The sequence below is a fragment of the Megalobrama amblycephala genome, linkage group LG3 (genome assembly GCF_018812025.1).
Source record: "Megalobrama amblycephala isolate DHTTF-2021 linkage group LG3, ASM1881202v1, whole genome shotgun sequence".
NCBI classification, from domain to species: Eukaryota; Metazoa; Chordata; class Actinopteri; order Cypriniformes; family Xenocyprididae; genus Megalobrama; species Megalobrama amblycephala.
This window is the reverse complement of record NC_063046.1, coordinates 28,955,335-28,976,183: the sequence shown is the minus strand read 5'-3', so window position 1 is coordinate 28,976,183 and position 20,849 is coordinate 28,955,335. Positions and strand designations below refer to the sequence as shown.

At 38.0% G+C, this 20,849-nt stretch overlaps 1 protein-coding gene across 2 annotated transcripts in view; it reads left to right on the top strand.

Moving 5' to 3' along the window:
* The first annotated feature begins 186 nt into the window (after positions 1-186).
* The window catches only part of creb3l1 (cAMP responsive element binding protein 3-like 1), a 39,572-nt gene continuing 18,909 nt past the window's right edge, over positions 187-20,849 (top strand). The window contains exons 1-2 of one of the 2 annotated variants that reach the window (XM_048184912.1): positions 187-600; positions 17,572-17,776. In XM_048184912.1, the coding sequence (XP_048040869.1) occupies positions 499-600; positions 17,572-17,776 (307 nt within the window). In that variant the 5' untranslated portion in view covers positions 187-498. The remainder of the gene's footprint in view (positions 601-17,571; positions 17,777-20,849) is intronic. The other variant, XM_048184911.1, reaches the window with a different exon arrangement.

Here is a 20,849-nt window from a genome sequence, read left to right as displayed (position 1 = left end):
TCAACATGATTAATGTTTCTGTCATGAGAACATTTTACTATTGGTTTTAAAAGTGAAATTCAGGTTTGGGTAATGGACAGTCAAGGCTGTATGCTGTGTAGTATTCAGTCTTTCATGTGCGTCAGTGGCTTAAGTGCTCGGAAATCAATGCGCTGTCGCTTTAAACGAAGTGAAAGGTGGGTGTTACCGGGCGGGGACAACATTAAATATGTATCAGTCTAGTTACCCCTCAGAGACTTATCGCAGATGAATGATACAGAGTTGCAAGAGCCACACACGGCCACTTCGCTTTAATCACGTCCAATTTATCCGACACTTCCAGAGAAGTGTAAATGGGCAGGCTATAGACGCTCGGTGGATGAAGGCGTCTTGACAGTGCAGACGAGCGCACGTCGCTTAAGCCATAGCGATTTTTGAATCGGAATTCAACAATTTTGCAACCAATCTCACCTTTGAGATATTTCCCCCCCCCCCAAGCCTTTTTTATTCACAGCCGATATGGACACCATATTGGACAACTTCGGGTCGGACAAACTTTTTCCCAATTCCAACCTGTTGGACCTAGAGGATCTGAATGAGAGCGATTTCTTATCCAATGTGGTAAGTCAAACACCCGCATCTTCCTTCATTATTAACAGCAGCAGAGAGGGGGAAAGGCATAGTCTGTTTTAATTTGTGAGTTTATTTATTATTTTGAACAATATTTTTCCTGCCCTCATATTTTGACTTTTATGTCATATTTGCTCATAAAGACTAATGACAACTGTTATTGTCATTAATATAGGCTATATCATAAATATATGCTCATGCTTACATTACATTATTTGCATCAGCAGTAGGCTACATCTCAATGAATTGTCAAACTGACCATGAAGTGATCAGGCAGGATCTTTAATTCAAACACACTCTCACACACATATATGTGTTTATTGGTCTCACATGTCTGGGCTGTTGTGCTGTAAATTAAACATAAACAATGGCAGAAGTTCTCAAGCTGTGAAGTTTGCCCAGCTGCAGACAGAGAGGGTCACTTTCCAACTTCAACCGGACCTTTGGGTAGCTGGGGGAGGTCTCGTTAATGTGTTATTTATTCAAACCACGCCCACACACCGTATCATGCTGTTTAACCAAATCACACCCATACAGCAATTCCTAACCACGCACACGGATCGCTTCATCCTGTTTCTCGTGTCCTGCCACAACCGGTGAATTAAGATGCTCAAGTTATTGGACTTTGAAGCATATTTGCTGTCACTTTGGAAGTCAGAAGCACAACTGACGGGTTCACCTGGTACTGTAAAGAGAGTGAGAAAACTAATTTAGTGGAGAACCTATTTCGTATACCATCACGATGCCAATGAAAACAAAAATGTCAATATTACTTTTTTTATACAATATTACAATATTACGAAATTTGCAGTTAAGTTAATGCTATCTTACTGTGAGGTAAAGGATGTATATGAGGTAACTTTGGGCAAACATTAATTGTGAATTGTTTTGAGAATATCCCAGCCTCTTATTTTTATAAAGGTCTATTGAAAGTGAAAGTAATGGACTGTAGAGGTCCAAAACATAAACTGTTGATCAATGTGTTGGAAATAAAAATATTCTAAAAATGGTCTCTCCAGCTCATGCACTATATTCCAAGTCGTCTTTAGCCAAATACTTATCCAGTCCCCATTCAATCCTTGAAAAAATAGACCGACCAGTTATTAGTCCTAATGTATTCCATGGAAGAAAGTCATACAGGTTTAGAGTGATGAGAGTGGATAAATGAAGACTGTATTTTCATTTTTGCATAACCTGTTCCTTTAATAAGGTCAGTTGGAAAGTAGTGTTTGGGTTGTTAATGCATTTCATTTGAAGCTAAGCAGTTCTACGAGCATATGATCCATTAGGAGCCCAGGACACTTCTGCAGTTTCCACAGTGATTCAGACACTCCTATGGCTAATGCTTCTGACCGACACACATTCATGCTGAGGTCCTTTTAATCCCTTCCCAGAGAGACCGAGAGAGAGAGAGGGAAAGAGACATCACAAATGTCACTATTATGAGGCTCAGATGAGATAGAACAGTTTTGACCTTTATTTTAAAAGGGAGCATCTTAGGATCTCTTTGAGATGGACAGACTAGAGATACTGCAGCCTCATATGAGCTACCTGAGCCTAAATGCTGTTTTCTATAATACAGAGTGGTTGGCATATATGATAAATTATATAATGTATCATACCTCCTTAATGTAGATGCAGTGGTCAGATAGATAGACATAGGTAGCTGACATGGCAGTGTCTGGCGTTTTGACAAATTTCATCTAAAACAATTTCAAAGGAATAATTCACCCAAAAATGAAAATTCTGTCATCAGTTTCTCACTCTCATCCCGTTCCCAACCTGTATGACATTCTTTTTAATGTGGAACACCAAAAAAAAGGATATTCTGTAGAGTGTTTGTAACCAAACAGTTTTGATGACCATTGACTTCCATTGTATGGACAACATTTGTGTGTGTGTGTAAATTATCACTTTGAATAATATTTATTCTTACCTTCTTATATGATTACATTTATGATTATGTATGCATTTTGTGATCTATATTAATCACATTAAGAGACTATATGGAATATTTTTACTTTAAAAATTTGTCACACCGCAGGACCTTTTAAAATCCCCCTGTAGTCAATTATTTTTTGCCTTAAAACTCATCTTTGATCACCAAAATGACATATTTAAAAAAATAAAATAAAAAAAATCAAGTGAAAAAAATGTCTTCATTCCTTAAAATAGCTTGAATGTAACTCTACACCCTTGCCTCATTTAATATACACGGATCAATGAATATGCAAATTAGCCCCGCCTCCATTCGCTCAATTTATTTATTGTTTGTGTTGTGGACATTTAGAAAAAAAGCTTGCTTCGCTTCGTATATTCAGTTTAATTTCTGATGCTTAAATTGTGTTTTAAATTATGAATTGGTAAAACGCCTTTGCAAAATGGTCTGTATCCACTTGCATTTCTTTGGATTGCTCTCTCACTGAATCACCTGAAGCGATTTCTCAGTAAAACAGACAGTATCGAGAGAACAAGCAGCTGTTTTCCTCTGTGAACATGCGCTAAATGGATATTTGACAATTTCGTTGCTTTTTGGAGTTTTCAGATTTAAAAAAACATTCAGATGAGATCCTGCAGGTGCCCGTGCTTTCTCCGTACATGAAATAAATGCACATCCTTGAATGAGCGCGGATTTCCAGCGTATTTACTTGAAGTTATCAGGTAGGCTAATATCTATGGTTTGATCCATTCCAGAGGTGGCCAAAATCAGAATTTATAATGGACTGAATAGCTCTCTCAGAACTTGACGAGCGATTCCACACTGACTGACATATGCACATGAATTACGGCCACATGCACATGCTCAGAGCAATATTGTTTTAGCTATGTTTTATAGTATTAAAATATTTCAAAGGACAAAAACATGATCTTTATTGGCTTTACTTCAAGTCAGCAGTCACTTTACTTTGGCGCGAGCCCCTATGCGCTCGCACACTTGGCACAGCCCTTGCGACGGTTCTGTCATTAATTAATATGAATTAATATAATTAGCCTTTTGCTTGACTAAGTTATCAAACAGCTAATGTGTTGCTAATGTTACACAAACCATGTTCCTGTTCTTCATCTCAGAGTCAGTCAGCTGTCTTCTAACAATCAATATCCTTACAAACGCTTTGAACATCTCAGAACGTCAGTGGAGAAAGGCTATGGTTCATCATAACATCGTAATAGACTCGCAATATTGCTAAATCTACACAATTTTTCACATCAACAGAAAATATACCGGGAAACCTGGCTTCTCTCAAAACTCTCCTGCTTCAGAGCAGTCATAGTTAATGATATGCTAAAGCCCGCCGGCATGTTGTTGTGATTGGTTACTGTTGTGAAGATAGTCTGTGACGTCACAAACACCCACGATTTCAAACCACGGGTTTTAGACTGTCTTTGGTTTACTGCAGTTTCAAACATAAAATACTCAGCAATGGTGCTGACTTACGAATTTGCACATGGTTTGTCTTAAAGCATATTAAAAACACTACTTAGACATGTAAACAACATTAAAAACTTGATTTTCACCACAGGGGGGCTTTAAAATGAACTTGTGCAGTTAAAAAAAAATATAAATATTAAAAAAAAAAAACCATAAAAAATAAAAAACTAAAAGAAATGGCAGCCAGTTGACCCAAAATATACACTTTCCCTTATAAATATATGTAAAAATCTTTAACCTGAAATCTTGATGCTGAAAAATGTTGTCAACCGATAGTTGACATATATATTGACAGTTGGACGGGCAGATTGGATAGATGGATGGATGGATGGATGGATGGATGGATGGATGGATGGATAGATGGATCCAGTCTTGTTTTATAAGGATTTGGGTGTTAGGGTTTCTTATGAAGATTTTGCCTTAGTGCCTGTCTGTCTTTTTTTTTTACTAGTCTATTGGTTGTTGAGGGTATTTAACGGGTAGTATTCAATCCAGATGTCCCTCATTGAGTAACAGCTGTGTTCCAGTTTGCTCTGTAAGGACCTGACTGAGGGGAGAGTGATGATAGTGAAAAGAGAGAGAGGATTGTGAGTGAAGGAGGCTCATTCACAGCTCCTGATAGCTGTCTGTGTATGTGTGTATGAGCGTATGCTGTGCTCCTGTGTGGGTGTGTGAATAGACGTCTGTGAAAGACCACTCCAGACCCTACATGATCCCCCACTCTACTCCTTGGCGTGTGTGTGTGTGTTTTTATATGTGTGTGCGAGAGACACTGGCCCTTGAAGGCTCCGTGAATGACTGCCTTGTGCCCTCAGAGAGGAAGCTGCTCTCCCTGCTCCTGGGTTATTACACACTGGTTTTTTGACTCCTGTGTGTTTTTGTTAATTCATTCTGCCATTATATTTGTAAATGTTAGTGGGTTGTTCCAGTACTGTTGAACTGAGATATTTATAACCTGGAATTCCTCCACAGTATGAATTTGTATATGTGTGTGGGGGAGGGGGGACTAAATATCCCCACTATAAGGTTAGTAAAACCTGAAATTACCTACACAGTGAGGACCAATCAGGGGTCCCCACAAGGAAAACTGCTTGAAGTGATAGTTTACCCCAAAATCAGAATGACTTCTTTCTAACAGTGCAATGAATGTATCAGAAGTTTTCAAACTTCAAAAAAAGACAAATAAGTATTATAAAAGTAGTTCATACAACTCATACACTATATAACAAATATCCTGAAGTCATGTGTAATCAACAGACATAAGTCATTATTCATTGATAATTGTCCCCTCCAGTGTTGATTCATGTGGACCATTTATGTGAACTGGATGAAGCAATTAATTGAAAAGACATTACACAAAAGAACAATTTATTCATCAATCTTAATTTATTTTTGGTTCAACATCAATCTTGCTTTATGGTTCAACAAAGTCATAAGACTTTGGAACAACAGAAAGATTATCAGAGTAAATTATGACAGAATTTAAGGTTTTGTGTGAACTATTCCTCTACTAAGCATGGTAAATAATGCTTTAATGAAAATGTAAAAATGCAAATATATTTGTGTTGTCTTTAGGAATAGTAGAGAGAAAATATTATTAGCTCAGCATAAAAACTAGACGTCAATGGAAAGTCCTTGTAATAATTGAAAAACGTGTGTGCATGTGTGTGAGCACGCCTGGCTGTTTAAATCATGACTTTAGCGTAATTGCATGGTTTGTGCTGAAAGGTGGAAATCAGCATGTCTCACTCTACTATGTGTTAAAGCTAAGATCACAGAGAGGATCTGTGAACCACAACAGCACAGAAAACCTCAGGCTTTAATTATTTAAATGGCTTTATATTATATATCTGCTGTACTTCTGTAGTTCATCCTTTATCCAAAGGGAGCTGATATGACACTGTCTCTGTCAGTGGATTTATATTGTTTTTATACTGCTGTTTTTTGCCCATATTTGTAAACTGAGAATGGCTCCGGTGACAGAGAATGATTCATCTCATAAGCAGGAGGCTCTGATCTGTCTCTTTCGCACTAATAAGGGAAGACATTTTTTAATCTGGAAATACGAGTCTGACTAAAAAAAAAGATTAACACGCATCTGCTGGTTATATGAAAGGTGTTTGATCTCATTCTGTATAGTCAAAATAATCTGCAATAAGATACAGATATTTTAAAGGGATAGTTCACCCAAAAATGAAAATGATCACATGATTTACTCACCCTCAAGCCATCCTAGGTGTACATGACTATCTTCTTTCAGACAAACACTATCGGAGATGTATTTTAAAATATCCTTAGTCCTCCAAGGTTTATAATGGTTGTGAATGGGGAGCCATATTTTAGTCAAAAATAATGCATTCATCCATTAAAAAAGTAATCCATATGACTCCAGGGGATTAATAAAGGCCTTCTGAAGCGAAGTGATGCGTTTTTATAAGAAAAATATCCATATTTAAAATGTATAAATAAATTCAAATAACTAGCTTTTGGCGGATGACTGTACGCAGAAATGCACAAGTTGATTTCAATAAACTTTGGAGGACTAAGGATATTTTTAAATATATCTGAACGTCTGAAAGAAGATAGTCATATAGACCTAGGATGGCTTGAGGATGAGTAAATCATGGGGTAATTTTCATTTTTGGCTGAACTATCGCTTTAACTACAGAACTACATACAGAAATATACTTATAAAGTCGATAAAATTAATCTCTCCCGTTTAATCTCGGTTAATCGTTGACACAGGGTATGTCATACCACAGGAATATGAGCGAATGCATGCAAAAAATTCAAAGAGGACATTTGTTTCATTATGATGCAGTCATCTGCCAGTCTGACAACTTTTACCTGTTCATTCACCTCCCACACTTGATGAAAAAACAGAAACCTGAATAGCAAGGGTCTGATGATTTCCCTCTTTCTTCCGTGTTCCAAAAAGAAGAAGATGAGTCAGATTCAAGACCATTCTTTTGTAGCACGCAGCGTGCCTAAACACTACTTAAGAAGTCTGCAGATGAAATCTACAGGTTTGGCAGGTCCCACCTGTCCTAAAGGTTGTTTCTGCTTTGCTAGTTTGTCTTGTACACTCTGAGCCTGAAAGGATTGTCAGCATGGACACCATATGTAATATTTGATGCAGTTCATGTGTATCCTAGAAGACGGAGAGCTGAAATGGCACCATCTATGTTGTTTTTACTGCAATGTGCCTGAAATAATTAATGAATTATGGCCTTTTATTATTCTGGGGATGAAGGATGAGAATTTGGAGTAGGGGCAGGTGAGGAGCATATGGATGGGAGAAGTGCAGGAAAGGCTGTGTTCCTCCAGAATTTTCTCTCAGATATACTGGAGGCTTCTGATGGCCCATTAGATGAAGAAAAAGAGAAATAGAGAGAAGTAAGAGGTTGCATAATCTTCAGAATGACTATAGGCCAACGATAAAGATAGTAGGGATAAAGCTCTAACTGTTACTCTCATCATAACTCTCAACATCTGCGAGCTACAATTAAGACGACCGTAAAGAACAAAAAGAATTATGACACTCTCTGGGTGTGATACAGAAACAGAGGCCACAGAAGTTCAACTCTATGATCTGGAAGTTTCATTCATATAGCAGCCACATGATTTAGCCCACATTTCTCAGACTGTATCGAAATAAAAGTTAAGGCTTTTAAAAGACAGTTTTTCATGTCTGTGTGAATCTAGAGATCCATCACCTGATCTAAATTCATTTACTCTATATCTGTAATTCTCACATAGGAGCCTATAGTTTTCACACACATTCCTTATCAGTTCAGCAAAGAAAAATATATTAGACGATCACTCCCAGCTGTTATGTAATTTTGTCATTATGTATTTCTAAGTAAAGGTTAAGTACGGCCGTTGTTGTCATACCTTTGGCTTCGGTTTTAAATCTACTCAGATGATGGACACAAATAGAGAGGACAGAGGTCATTAAAGTGTGTTCTTACGTGAGCACATATTCACACACGCACAAAATAACAAAATCAGCAGTTAGTGCGTTGAGCCTTAAAGGTGTGTTAACCCTGGTCCTGTCAAACCAGATCATTTCATTTCTTTCAAATTGCTGCATGCTTTGAATAGTTGTGGAACATTTGTAAAATTCATTATAGACAAGCAATTGTTCACTAATAATAGTGGGCGCTGACAGTTCTCACCCCTGCACCTGCCCTGTTATGGCAAAAGACATATAAATTATTTATATATATATATATAAACCCGATTCCAAAAAAGTTGGGACACTGTACAAATTGTGAATAAAAAAGGAATGCAATAATTTACAAATCTCATAAACTTATATTTTATTCACAATAGAATATAGATAACATATCAAATGTTGAAAGTGAGACATTTTGAAATGTCATGCCAAATATTGACTCATTTTGGATTTCACGAGAGCTACACATTCCAAAAAAGTTGGGACAGGTAGCAATAAGAAAAGTTAAATGTACATATAAGTAACAGCTGGAGGACCAATTTGCAACTTATTAGGTCAATTGGCAACATGATTGGGTATAAAAAGAGCCTCTCAGAGTGGCAGTGTCTCTCAGAAGTCAAGATGGGCAGAGGATCACCAATTCCCCCAATGCTGCGGCGAAAAATATTGGAGCAATATCAGAAAGGAGTTTCTCAGAGAAAAATTGCAGAGTTTGAAGTTATCATCATCTACAGTGCATAATATCATCCAAAGATTCAGAGAATCTGGAAAAATCTCTGTGCGTAAGGGTCAAGGCCGGAAAACCATACTGGATGCCCGTGATCTTCGGGCCCTTAGACGGCACTGAATCACATACAGGAATGCTACTGTAATGGAAATTACAACATGGGCTCAGGAATACTTCCAGAAAACATTGTCGGTGAACACAATCCACCGTGCCATTCGCCGTTGCCGGCTAAAACTCTATAGGTCAAAAAAGAAGCCATATCTATACATGATCCAGAAGCACAGGCGTTTTCTCTGGGCCAAGGCTCATTTAAATTGGACTGTGGCAAAGTGGAAAACTGTTCTGTGGTCAGACGAATCAAAATTTTAAGTTCTTTTTGGAAAACTGGGACGCCATGTCATCCAGACTAAAGAGGACAAGGACAACCCAAGTTGTTATCAGCGCTCAGTTCAGAAGCCTGCATCTCTGATGGTATGGGGTTGCATGAGTGCGTGTGGCATGGGCAGCTTACACATCTGGAAAGGCACCATCAATGCTGAAAGGTATATCCAAGTTCTAGAACAACATATGCTCCCATCCAGACGTCGTCTCTTTCAGGGAAGACCTTGCATTTTCCAACATGACAATGCCAGACCACATACTGCATCAATTACAACATCATGGCTGCGTAAAAGAAGGATCCGGGTACTGAAAGGGCCAGCCTGCAGTCCAGATCTTTCACCCATAGAAAACATTTGGCGCATCATAAAGAGGAAGATGCAACAAAGAAGACCTAAGACAGTTGAGCAACTAGAAGCCTGTATTAGACAAGAATGGGACAATATTCCTATTCCTAAACTTGAGCAACTTGTCTCCTTAGTCCCCAGACGTTTGCAGACTGTTATAAAAAGAAGATGGGATGCCACACAGTGGTAAACATGGCCTTGTCCCAACTTTTTTGAGATGTGTTGATGCCATGAAATTTAAAATCAACTTATTTTTCCTTTAAAATGATACATTTTCTCAGTTTAAACATTTGATATGTCATCTGTGTTGTATTCTGAATAAAATATTGAAATTTGAAACTTCCACATCATTGCATTCTGTTTGTATTCACAATTTGTACAGTGTCCCAACTTTTTTGGAATCGGTTTGTATTATAATTTAATATTATACTTAATTATTATATTTAAATATGTGTAGGATGTGTCTTCTTTCATTTCAATATAATTTAATTAAGTTATATTGAAATGAAAGAAGACACATTCTAGACATATTTGAGTGCTTAGTGATATAACTGTGTGCTTGTGGTTGAGATTTTTAAGATTTTTCATTTCAAAGTGATTCACGTTAATTTGCTTTGAAGTGCTAAAATACCACATATTAATTAATCTTCATTCCTCTCCTCAGCTGATGTTTAGTTTACTGACATGCCAAAACTCCTCCTGCTCTCCAGGCACTCTCTTTATCTTTATCTTTAACTATTGTCTTTCTCTTGAGGGGCTGCAGAGAACTGTCCACCAACTGCTCTGTTTAGTGACCCCTTAAAAGAGAGTCCTGTTTCCGATGAATTGTAGAAGCAAACTGCGAGCTAGTGTCATGATGGACAGAACATTCCAATATATCCAGTTTAGTGTGCCTCTCTCTTCCACTTCATTGAGAAAATGACCGTGGTAGGAATGCCAGTGGTAGGAAGCAAGTCAAGAAATCTATCACACTCATCTATAGCTTTGGTCAAATCCTATCAGAGTGTTATTGCGACTCAGATGTTGGCCTAAATTGCTGCCAAAAGCTTGATCAAACAGGAAAGTCTGAGCTGGAACACATTACGTTACAGTGGTTCAGAGCAAGAATTTCCAGAACTGCACTCTTGGTTTGTGCCCAGTGTGTTTTTTGACTTCTAACCTAAGACATAAGAGCATGTATATACCTTGTCCTTCACATGTGGAGAGACATATTTCACATTCTAAGCCAATGAACCCTGCAGAGACATATGTGTATTGTGTACCCACTCTTAGCTCCGTCTCTCCCCTTAGGCTCTGAATAAACATGTCAGGTGGGTGTCAGTGTTTGCAGGAACATGTCATCACCTTACCTTGAGGTCCCTAACTCAGAATTTCACCATTGTCTTCCCAGGCTCCCTGTCTACTGAGGATCAAAGACATAGCTGATTATGTTAATTACATATACCCCCGGTTTCACAGACAAGGCTTAAGCTAGTCCTAGACTAAAATGCATGTTTGAGCTGTTGTAACTGAAAGCAACTTGTACTGACATATCTTAAAATATGTCACTGCCACTGTTTTGACTCAAGATCCACATCAGTAATGTTTTTTTTCCTAGTGTACATTTATAAAAGCTACTTAAATATCCTAATTGAACTAAGGTCTAATCCTAGCTTAGGCTAAGCCCTGTCTGTGAAACCGGGTCAATGACTTTTAGTTCCAGGGGCGGTTTTGAATACGGCGTAATACATTGTAACTGCAATGGATAATGTTTTTAATTCCTATAACAATTCCTAAGGAAGCACATTTCTGCCTCAGAGTAAAATATATATATAATTGTGATTTTATTCTTCCTCATTGCGTCTTTATATTTCTCAACTGCACTTTTATTTCTCTGCAACTTTATATTTCAAAATTGTGACTTTGTCTTACAATGTTTGTTACTTAATATCTCAGACTTGTTACGTTATTTCCCATTATGTGACTTTATATTTTACAAAGTGATGCTGTCTCACAAATTTTTTCTACATCTCATAATTGCAACTTTATATCATATAATTGCAACTTTATTTTTCGCAATTGTGACTGTTTCTCACTATTGTTACTCATATCACACAATGTGACTGTCTCACAAACTTGACTATTTCTTGTAGTTGTGACTTTATATCTCACAATTGTGACTTTCTTATTATTGTGATTTTATTTTTCACAATTGCTAGTAATTGAGACTTCATATCTGCAATTTTATTTTTCCATAAACTCTCAGTTGTGACTTTGTTTCTCATTTTTGTGATTTCAATGTCTCACAAATTTGACTACTTCTTGTAGTTGTGACTTCATAGTCTCAATAGTCAGCTTAATAATATATTAAAAGAGAAACAAAGCCTCTACTTTTCCTCGCTGTGGTCAGTCTGGGACAGACTAGACTAACATAGCTCTTTGGTCTGTATACAGGATATTCTTCTGCCCAGGGCTGTTTTGCTACAGGCTCTTTTGAGAGAGCCAATTTAGGCTGGCAAAATTACAGAGTGCTGGGAGCCCTCTGAAGGGGGGATGGGGAACACATCTGGAGACCCCCTCCCCTCCCGAAGTGCAAAAGTAGCAGAAAATACAGGGTGGTTATGGGGATTCCTTGCTCCTTAGGATATCCCTTTAGTTCACTTATGTCCTCATTCCCTTTCTGACGCTCTTCTCTGAAAGTTACAGTTGGCCTCACTGTTGCAGTTTCTGTTTCACTTATGAAAATCCAGTTCAAATTTGTCTACATTTCTCTCATACTCAACCTCTCTGCCATCCACTTTTTCACCTCTAGAAGAGCTCCTCTGGTTTGTGGCCCTCAGTGGCTCCTGTCTGGAGGTGGGGCTTCTGTGGTCATGGTTCTTGTGCTCTGTGGCTGACAGCAAAACGTAAGAAAAATCTGGAACTGGAATTAAGAAACCAGAGGAAAGCAAGAGGGGGAAGGGACCAAAGAGTTGTATTTGGAAAGTGAGAGAAAGAAAGGAAAAGAGAGAGAGAGGGGAGTGAGGGAGCAGGAGGAGAACAGGGCAGACCTCGTGCGCAGACTTCAGAACCAGCACTTCATTCTCTTGAACTATCTTATCAGTACTGCATTCAAAAGTTGTATACACAACAACTGGCTTCCTTTCAAATTCTTTTGGTGAGAAACCCGTGTGACCTGATCTCTAGAGAGGTGGGTCAGACGGTGGTGTCTGTGTCTGGTGGCAAGCTCACAGAAGTCACAGACTGCAGCTGTGAACTTGACGCCATTCCTGTAATCTAAATCAGCCCTCACCTGTGAACACCTGCAGAGGCCTGGCTCCCTCGTTCTCCTTCACCTGCAAATGCACGCGTCTCCCCCCTGTCTCACGCATCTGACTCATCATGCATGCTGAGCTGATCATAATGAGCGTTATTTCATGATTCTCCACCCTGACCCATCTCTGATCTCTCACATCTGCCAGCTGGAATCTGAATTTGAGAATATGAACTGGTTTTAAAGAGCAGATGTGCTGATTTGGAGACAATATGACTGTACAAATGCATCTTAACCCCACATTCACATGTGAATGTCCTTTATTTAGGTCAAACATGCCAGATCCAGTACAGATGAGATAGAATAGTTCATGCATGCCTCTTGGAAGAGAAAGCTCTAAATATTTAGATATGTAAATAAATAAAACTGATCAGATCATGCTGTGGTTGAAGCTGATATTCATTCTTCACATGAGGGAACCATATTTTTAATTGCATCAATGACTAGTGTAAACACCAAACATCTGCAATCTCCATCTTCAGTTCAAGAACTTCTCCCCCTCTCCTCCTTGCCACTCTGAGAATGAATCTCCTCATTGTGACTCATTGTTCTCAGAAATAACTCTTCTGCTCAGCGAGAGGCACGTATTCCCAAACATTGTGGGCTTGGCTGTATTCCCAATTCCACTGCTGTTGAATGATTTTTATCAGCGTATTTATTTTTCCAAAGACTAATGTGTTATTTTCATGTGCACCGAGTTGCTCCGTGCGCACCCTGCACTCCAGCTCCAAAATGACAAGCTCCCCTCTCCTCATTTGCATACTGAGCTCCGATTGGCTGGAGTGCAGCTGGAGGTCTGGAATAAGGGAATGGAATGCAATGAGTCGAGCAGGCGTGCAGTTTACCAGCCCGCTTAGACCCGGACATGACCCAAACGTTACTTCAAGAAAATGGATCAGATGGAAAAATAGGGCATTGCTCAGTCTGCACACACATTTCTTGCAGTGCTGCAGCTGTGGTTCCTTTTCCACCCCGATTGGAGGGGTGCCGAAGTGACAAACCAGAAATATTTTAAATGACAGTATTTGCTATAGTAGTGACTAATTAAATAGACATATATTGAAAAAAAAAAATTCTTAATGATATTGTTTGATCAAAAACAAAACAATATATAATGTGAAGTATTATTATTTCTATTTATATATATATATATATATATATATATATATATATATATATATATATATATATATATATATTATTATTATTATTATTAAATGTGATTTATTACTTTGATTTATTACCTTTTTTCAGGATTTTCAAATGAAAATTGTGTATAAAAATTTCCTGATTGCATGCACTTGTCTGTTTTCTTTGATATGTGTGCTCAAGTGAGAGCATATAAATGAGATTCCTGTTGGTATGCGTGTATGCTCCTTTTGTTTCAATGCCTTTTGAAGCTGTAGTACTGTTGGAGGCCTTCTTTATATAAAATGCAGAAATACGACTCTTTCTTCCTTGTGCTTGTTACAGCATAGATAAAATCTTTGCAATTCTCTGTTAATTTGCACAAGACTAAGAACACGGATGTCACAGCAAAGAGCTCGAAAGCCCCAGCTGCAGTGATAATTCTGAATGTATAGTGTACTTGAAGTGTATGGTACACTTGTGAAGGGTCTGATAGGTCTGTTGTTAGGACTATCCGATCCAATAAGGCTTCTTGAATACCCACCTGACCACTGATATATTTTGGAATGTCAGGTGTTATTATACCAATGCCAATTTGAATAGCAAACTTGCTGTTGTTTTTTTAATTCCTCAAAGTAGCATGTTCCTTCAGTCTGCATTTTAAAGGATTAGTTCACTTCAGAATTAAAATTTCCTGATCATTTACTCACTCCCATGTCATCCAAGATGTTTATGTCTTTCTTTCTTTAGTCGAAAAAAAATTATTATACTTAAATTAATTTAAAATTATTTTAAATAATTAAAAAATTAATTAAAATGAATATACTTTATAGTATAAAAAATAATATACTTTATAATATGTCACTATGTCACACGCAGCCTTTCCAATGTGATTACGTAATGCGTGGCACATTGCAGAGCAGTGCAAGATGAGCATTTGTGGTTAAAAAGTATTTAAATTTTAATTTTTTTTAGAAAATGACTGATCGTTTCGCTAGATAAGACCCTTATTCCTGGTCTGGGATCGTGTAGAGCCCTTTGAAGCTGCACTGAAACTGAGTCTATTATATGGAGAAAAATCCTGGAATATTTTCCTCAAAAACCTTAATTTCTTTTTGACCGACTAAAGAAAGACATAAACATCTTGGATGATATGGGAGTGAGTAAATTATTAGGAAATTTTAATTCTGAAGTGAACTAATCCTTTAATGTCATAATCTTAATATCATCATTCTACTTTTTAAGGTTGAACAGTGAACTTTAAGTGTGAGATATGACTTGTCATTTCTTCTAAAATCTGACCCTAATGACAGAGACACATTCTTCCAGTTCTTCCAAGTTCTTCTGGAATTCTTCCTTAAAGGAACTTTCCAGATGTGGAATTTCAGGACTCTTGCATCAGCACCCCAGCATTGCATCATTACCAATGGCCCCTGTAAGGTTAACTGAAAACCAGACAGACACCACAGAAAAAAAAAACAACTTTTAACTGACACTTGTCATAACAGGAAAGTGCTCTACAAAGAGATAAAGCCGATTAGAGAAGTATTCTGACTGTTGCTCTGATAACAGACAGGACCACACAGACAGAAAAGTTGCACACGTGAATGCAGGTTTCTACCAAAGGTCCGTATTATGTTTGCATTTTGTGTTATGGTAGTAGATTAATTGACAATTTTTTAGGCACAATTAAGCAACTTAAAAGACACACTCAGACTGCATGCATATGCGGCTCACTGTTGTGAAATAGCACCTTCAGTTTGGATTAATCAAGTCTGTAAACATATCCGCCCCACACATCCAGGAGCAGGAACATTTGACGAACATCAAAGTTTTAGGGTGGGTATGTTTATACGGTCATTCTCAACTGTAGTGATTAGCTGGGCACTGATGGCAGGAGAGCTGCGTCATTTCGTGAACTCTATCATCAGGGTGTTCCCAGGATGTCATTCATCAAACAATACGGATAACTGTCATTGCAGCGTTTGTTTCCTCTGTCCATATTGTGACGAACAGGTTTTACTAGATATTGCAAACTTCACTCTTAAATATAAAGCTTTTTTGCAGTAATGCTATAGAAGAACCATTTTTGGTTTCCCAAATGGCTCTTTTAAAAAAAAAAAAAAAAAGAACCATTTTAACTATCCAAATATCTTTTTTCCCACTATAAACAACCTTTTATATAATGGAAAGGTTCTGTGGATGTTAAAAGTTCTTCATGGAACTATCAACGCCAATAAAGAACCTTTATTTTTAACTGTGTACTGTACTCCATTCTCTCTTGTTCTCAATTCAGGTTGTTTTGGAGGCTCTGTTTGGTAGACTGTGGACAGCCAGAGTAAACATTCATAACAGCACAGCTTTCCCAGTCTTCGCTTTACAAAGTGGTTAGGGGTTTGTGTGGGAAGTAACACAGGTGCAGGATGCGTGGATGTGTGCGTGTGTGATATGTGGATAGTATCTGGTTTATATGCTCACTGCCCTACAGGTGTGCCATTCACACACCTGTCCCTGTTCACCAGGATGTAAACATGATCAGGTCCTCTCACACCCTCGCTCAGCAAACACACATTCGCATACCCTCAGTGCAGAAACACGTGCACACGTTCTTCAATTGGTACTGTGACGTCACATTCTAAATGCATATAAGAATGCATATCTCTTTTTTGAGTCTGCCATTCAGACACACTTTAAGCTAAATGATAGGAGGGGTTTATCACTGTTCCTCTGAATTTTAACAGTGATTATTTAAATGATCATTTTAAAAGAGGCTGTATATCAAATTAGCATCTCAAGATGTTATTTGAGTTGATCTTTGCTTATCATAACATGATCAGGGAATGGGATGAATTCAGCCAATTTAGTATTTGTTCTCGCATTACTCTTTAATTAAAAATTTTTTGGGGGTACTGATTAGCTTCCACAAAAGGGGTCACTAGACTTCCTGAGGCCACATATCTTAGGCCCTGTTTACACCTGGTATTAAGATGCGTTTTGGTCAATTGGATCACAAGTGGATGACGCTAAACACAGGTGTAAATGGGTCTAAAACGTTTTAAGTTGTCCACTTTCGACCACTTCCAGAGGTAGTCGAAAACACACTTGACTTGATTGCTTCGTAGCGTAGACGCTCATGTGGTTGAATGTGTTTGAACGGCGCAAAAGACTGGCTGCTCTCCACATACTGACCTAATGCGTAAACTTTATGGGATGTGCGCTAGCCAGGCGGGATTTAAACTTTGTCGGCTGGAGACCCAAGTTTGGTTTGAAGACGAAAAACGTAACAAGCACAATGTTCTCTCACCATTCCTGATTTCTAACACGCACTCACCGAGTTCGACTTGGTTTTGTGGCTATCAGAGCAGAAAAAAAAGCTTTGATGCGTTCATATGTAAATGGCATGAGCTTATTTCGTCCATTAGATCGAAAGATCTGAAAAAGACCATATATTTATCCAACCATAGACCCTCTCCTCAAAGAAATCAGGATAGAAGTGGTTGAAAGTGGACAAAAGAGATGGATTAAAACACCAGCTGTAAACGGGAATGCGTCTCCCTCGTCTACTTGTGATCAGATAGACCAAAACACATCTTAATACCAGGTGTAAACAGGGCAATTAACAAAATGTATAGTAACAAAAAGTAAAATTTTCTATTTTCGTTTCACATAAAATGTATCTTTTTTGTGGTCTCTCCCCCTTAGCACTTCTCCGAGCAGATGGAGGACTTCTCCAATGACCTTTTCAGCAGTTTCTTTGATGATCATCTGTTGGCGGAGAGGAACCCATTGTTAGATATGGATCTGGACCCTCCAAACCCAGCCATCCAGGCAGAACACAGCTACTCTCTCAGTGGTGACTCTGCCCCTCAGAGCCCCTCCATGCCCATCAAATCAGATGATGATGCAGGTTAGCAACCGGCTTAACATACCCTATTCTTTCCTCTTCTTTCTTGTCATCTATCTATGCTGAAAATCGGCTCTCCATGCTAGATTATCAGGAGAAGATTTTACAGTCCTGATAAACGACATGGATCAAAGGATCATCTATCAGCAGATTTGTTTTTCTGTAAAGTCTCTTTCTTTTCTCTGCATCTCTCCTCCTTATCACCCGGAGCACCCGTGCAGCACAGGGTTCCTTGACAAAGCTCTAGCCAAGAGCTCAGTCTACCATTGGAAGCTGGGAATTCCAGGAAGACAGCCAACACTCACACTCGCTCACTCTTTCTGTCAGTTTGTCCGTCTGGCTCTCTCTCTCTCTTTCTCACACATGCCATGATCAGGCCAAGGAACTGTAGACATCCATAAAATAAAAAAGGGATCTGGTTTCCAGCTTCAGATGGAGAATTTGGTGGGGGTGGCTCTGAGAGTTGCATCATCCTGAACTTAGGTTGACTATGCGAGGAGAGTGTGTGCGCAGACTGCTCCTTCTTTCCAGTCAGCTTTAAATCAACAAAGCCTTAAAGAAGCGTGGAGGTGCTGCAGGATTTCTCGATCCATTTAGCCACACTTTACTTTGCTCTGAGCCTTTCTGAACACTCTTGTTTCTTTCTCTGTGCCTTTTAGTTCAAAGAACTGATGGAAAAATTTGCAAACATGTTCCTTAAGGATTACAGCAGCATTTATACTTTAGGTGTACGACCATATTAGCAGGGTGCGACTTGTTAAAAAAGCAGACCGGGGGATATCTGAACAAGATTGCCATTGTAGAAATGCAGTGTAATACAGACAACTACCAGTGTTGGGGGTAACGCATTACAAGTAACTTGAGTTACGTAATCAGATTACTTTTTTCAAGTAACTAGTAAAGTAACGCATTACTTTTTCAATTTACAACAAAATATCTAAGTTACTTTTTCAAATAAGTAACGCAAGTTACTTTTTCACATTTATTGACTGACATGTTGTCCCCATGTTGAGAGGAATACAGTGCAGAGATATTGTGTGCGCTGTGTAAGCAATGATGGTTATTGTAGTTCTAGACTAAATGTGAACATGCATTTACTCATCTCACTTGCATGAAATCATTCAGTATTCCTCAAAATGAATAAAAACAGTGAAATGCAATCTCAGAATTTTTGCAAACCTGTAATAATTAACTATATTAAATTACACAAATATACTTTATGTATTTAATCTCAATTATTAACCAATGTCTTTGTTGCTGACCTTCAATTCAACCATACTAATAAGCAAAAAATACTTTAGATTAGATTTAGAAATAAGAACTAGAACTTCCTTCTACTGTATCCTATTCTTCTTAAATCCAGAACGACAGAACATCTGAAAGGTTTGTTTGAGCTGCGCCCTCTACTGTACAGGTGTAAATATGCTTTTCCTTCAGCCTAAGGCTTATTGATTTCACTTTTGGTGTGAAAGGGCCTTTTTGCCAAAAATATAACTTTTTTGTTGTTATTAAAAAACAAAACAAACACACAAGCCCAGCCCAGGTGAGAAAAAGTAACGCAAAAGTAAAGTAACACATTACTTTTCATAAAAAGTAACGAAGTAACGCAATTAGTTACTTTTTTAGGGAGTAACGCAATATTGTAATGCATTACTTTTAAAAGTAACTTTCCCCAACACTGACAACTACTATACTGTAAAAAATACAGAAAATAATTGTTTAAACTGAAATAACTCAATATTTTTTAACAATTAACTTTACATTAAATTATACAATCTTCAGGCATGAGGTATTAAGATAAACTGTCAAATATATTTCAGCCATCTATATAGACAAATTTATATTATCTTCATTCCATCTCTGTCCAGGATAAGTCATAGTGTTGCGCATGTTTTACTAGGATGCTTGCAACACTGAAAATAAAATCCGTAACACAAGATAAAATAAAAATCTCGCCTCATGACGAGGATGGAAATAACTAGAAAAACTGTTCATTGTTCACTGTTCAAACCTTTCATTTATAAACATTAGACCTAAAATTATTATAATATTAATCCAGCATTAAGTACATTTTAAAGGTAAATAAGTTACAAAGATCCCTTTGAGAGTACCATCCCAGTGACAAGCTGTTGTACTATATGTACAATTTTTGCACTTTTTTTTCTTTCTTTGAGATTGTAGGGAGTTTAGATGACCATAATGATTTCAGGTGTTTCAGTAGTATGTGATATCCCCTCTGACCCATAAACCTGCCCCTATAAAGACTGAGTGGCTTTAGGGGGCAGTTAAAGTAAGCACTGACTGGTTCACTACTTTGTCTCCTGTTGCTCTGCAGTAACTTTAAACCCGCTAATGAGCATCGCTCTTCCGTCTCTGCCGGCCTAGAGTCGCCCCACTATGATACCTGCTGTCCTGAGAGACATCAAAGTGTTACAGTGCCCTATGGGCAGGACACAGTAGCATCTGTAGAGAATAAGGAGGGACTTTGGAGATTTGCATGTAAAATTAAAACAACTTTTATCCATTTTTTTTTATCCATAGCAGTGACAGTGGCAAGTATGTTTACATACACCGTTATAATTGAGCTGCAGCAGGTTTTTGCCTAATCAAGCTACAGTCTTCATCTGTCTGTTTGAGTATACATGACACCGTGTGCTGTGCGTCACCTGCGTCTTTCAGAATTTTCAGCCAATGACTGATTACCACGCATACATGCTGTACAAAACGAGCTGCTGTCACCTTATCTAGATCTGATAGTATGACTTTGCTTAACTTTGACTGGTGTTATTTTAATCAAATGAAAGAGTTTATATGACATTTGAAAAAGATGAATTACTGCTTTACTCCATCTGAAAGAAAACTTTTAGTGATTGTGAATGCTAAAATTGATATGCTAAAATTGGTCCGTGCCATTGCTACTGACTTTAGTTTTTTGATCTGCATATTTAAAATGTTTATATTGTGTTTTGGATGTTGTTGTACTACTTAACTAATTCAACCAGCAAGACTTCCCAGGTCAACCAGCCTATTCAGAAAGATTTTGCTGGTTGACCAGCTTTATGAGCAAAGTTTTTCC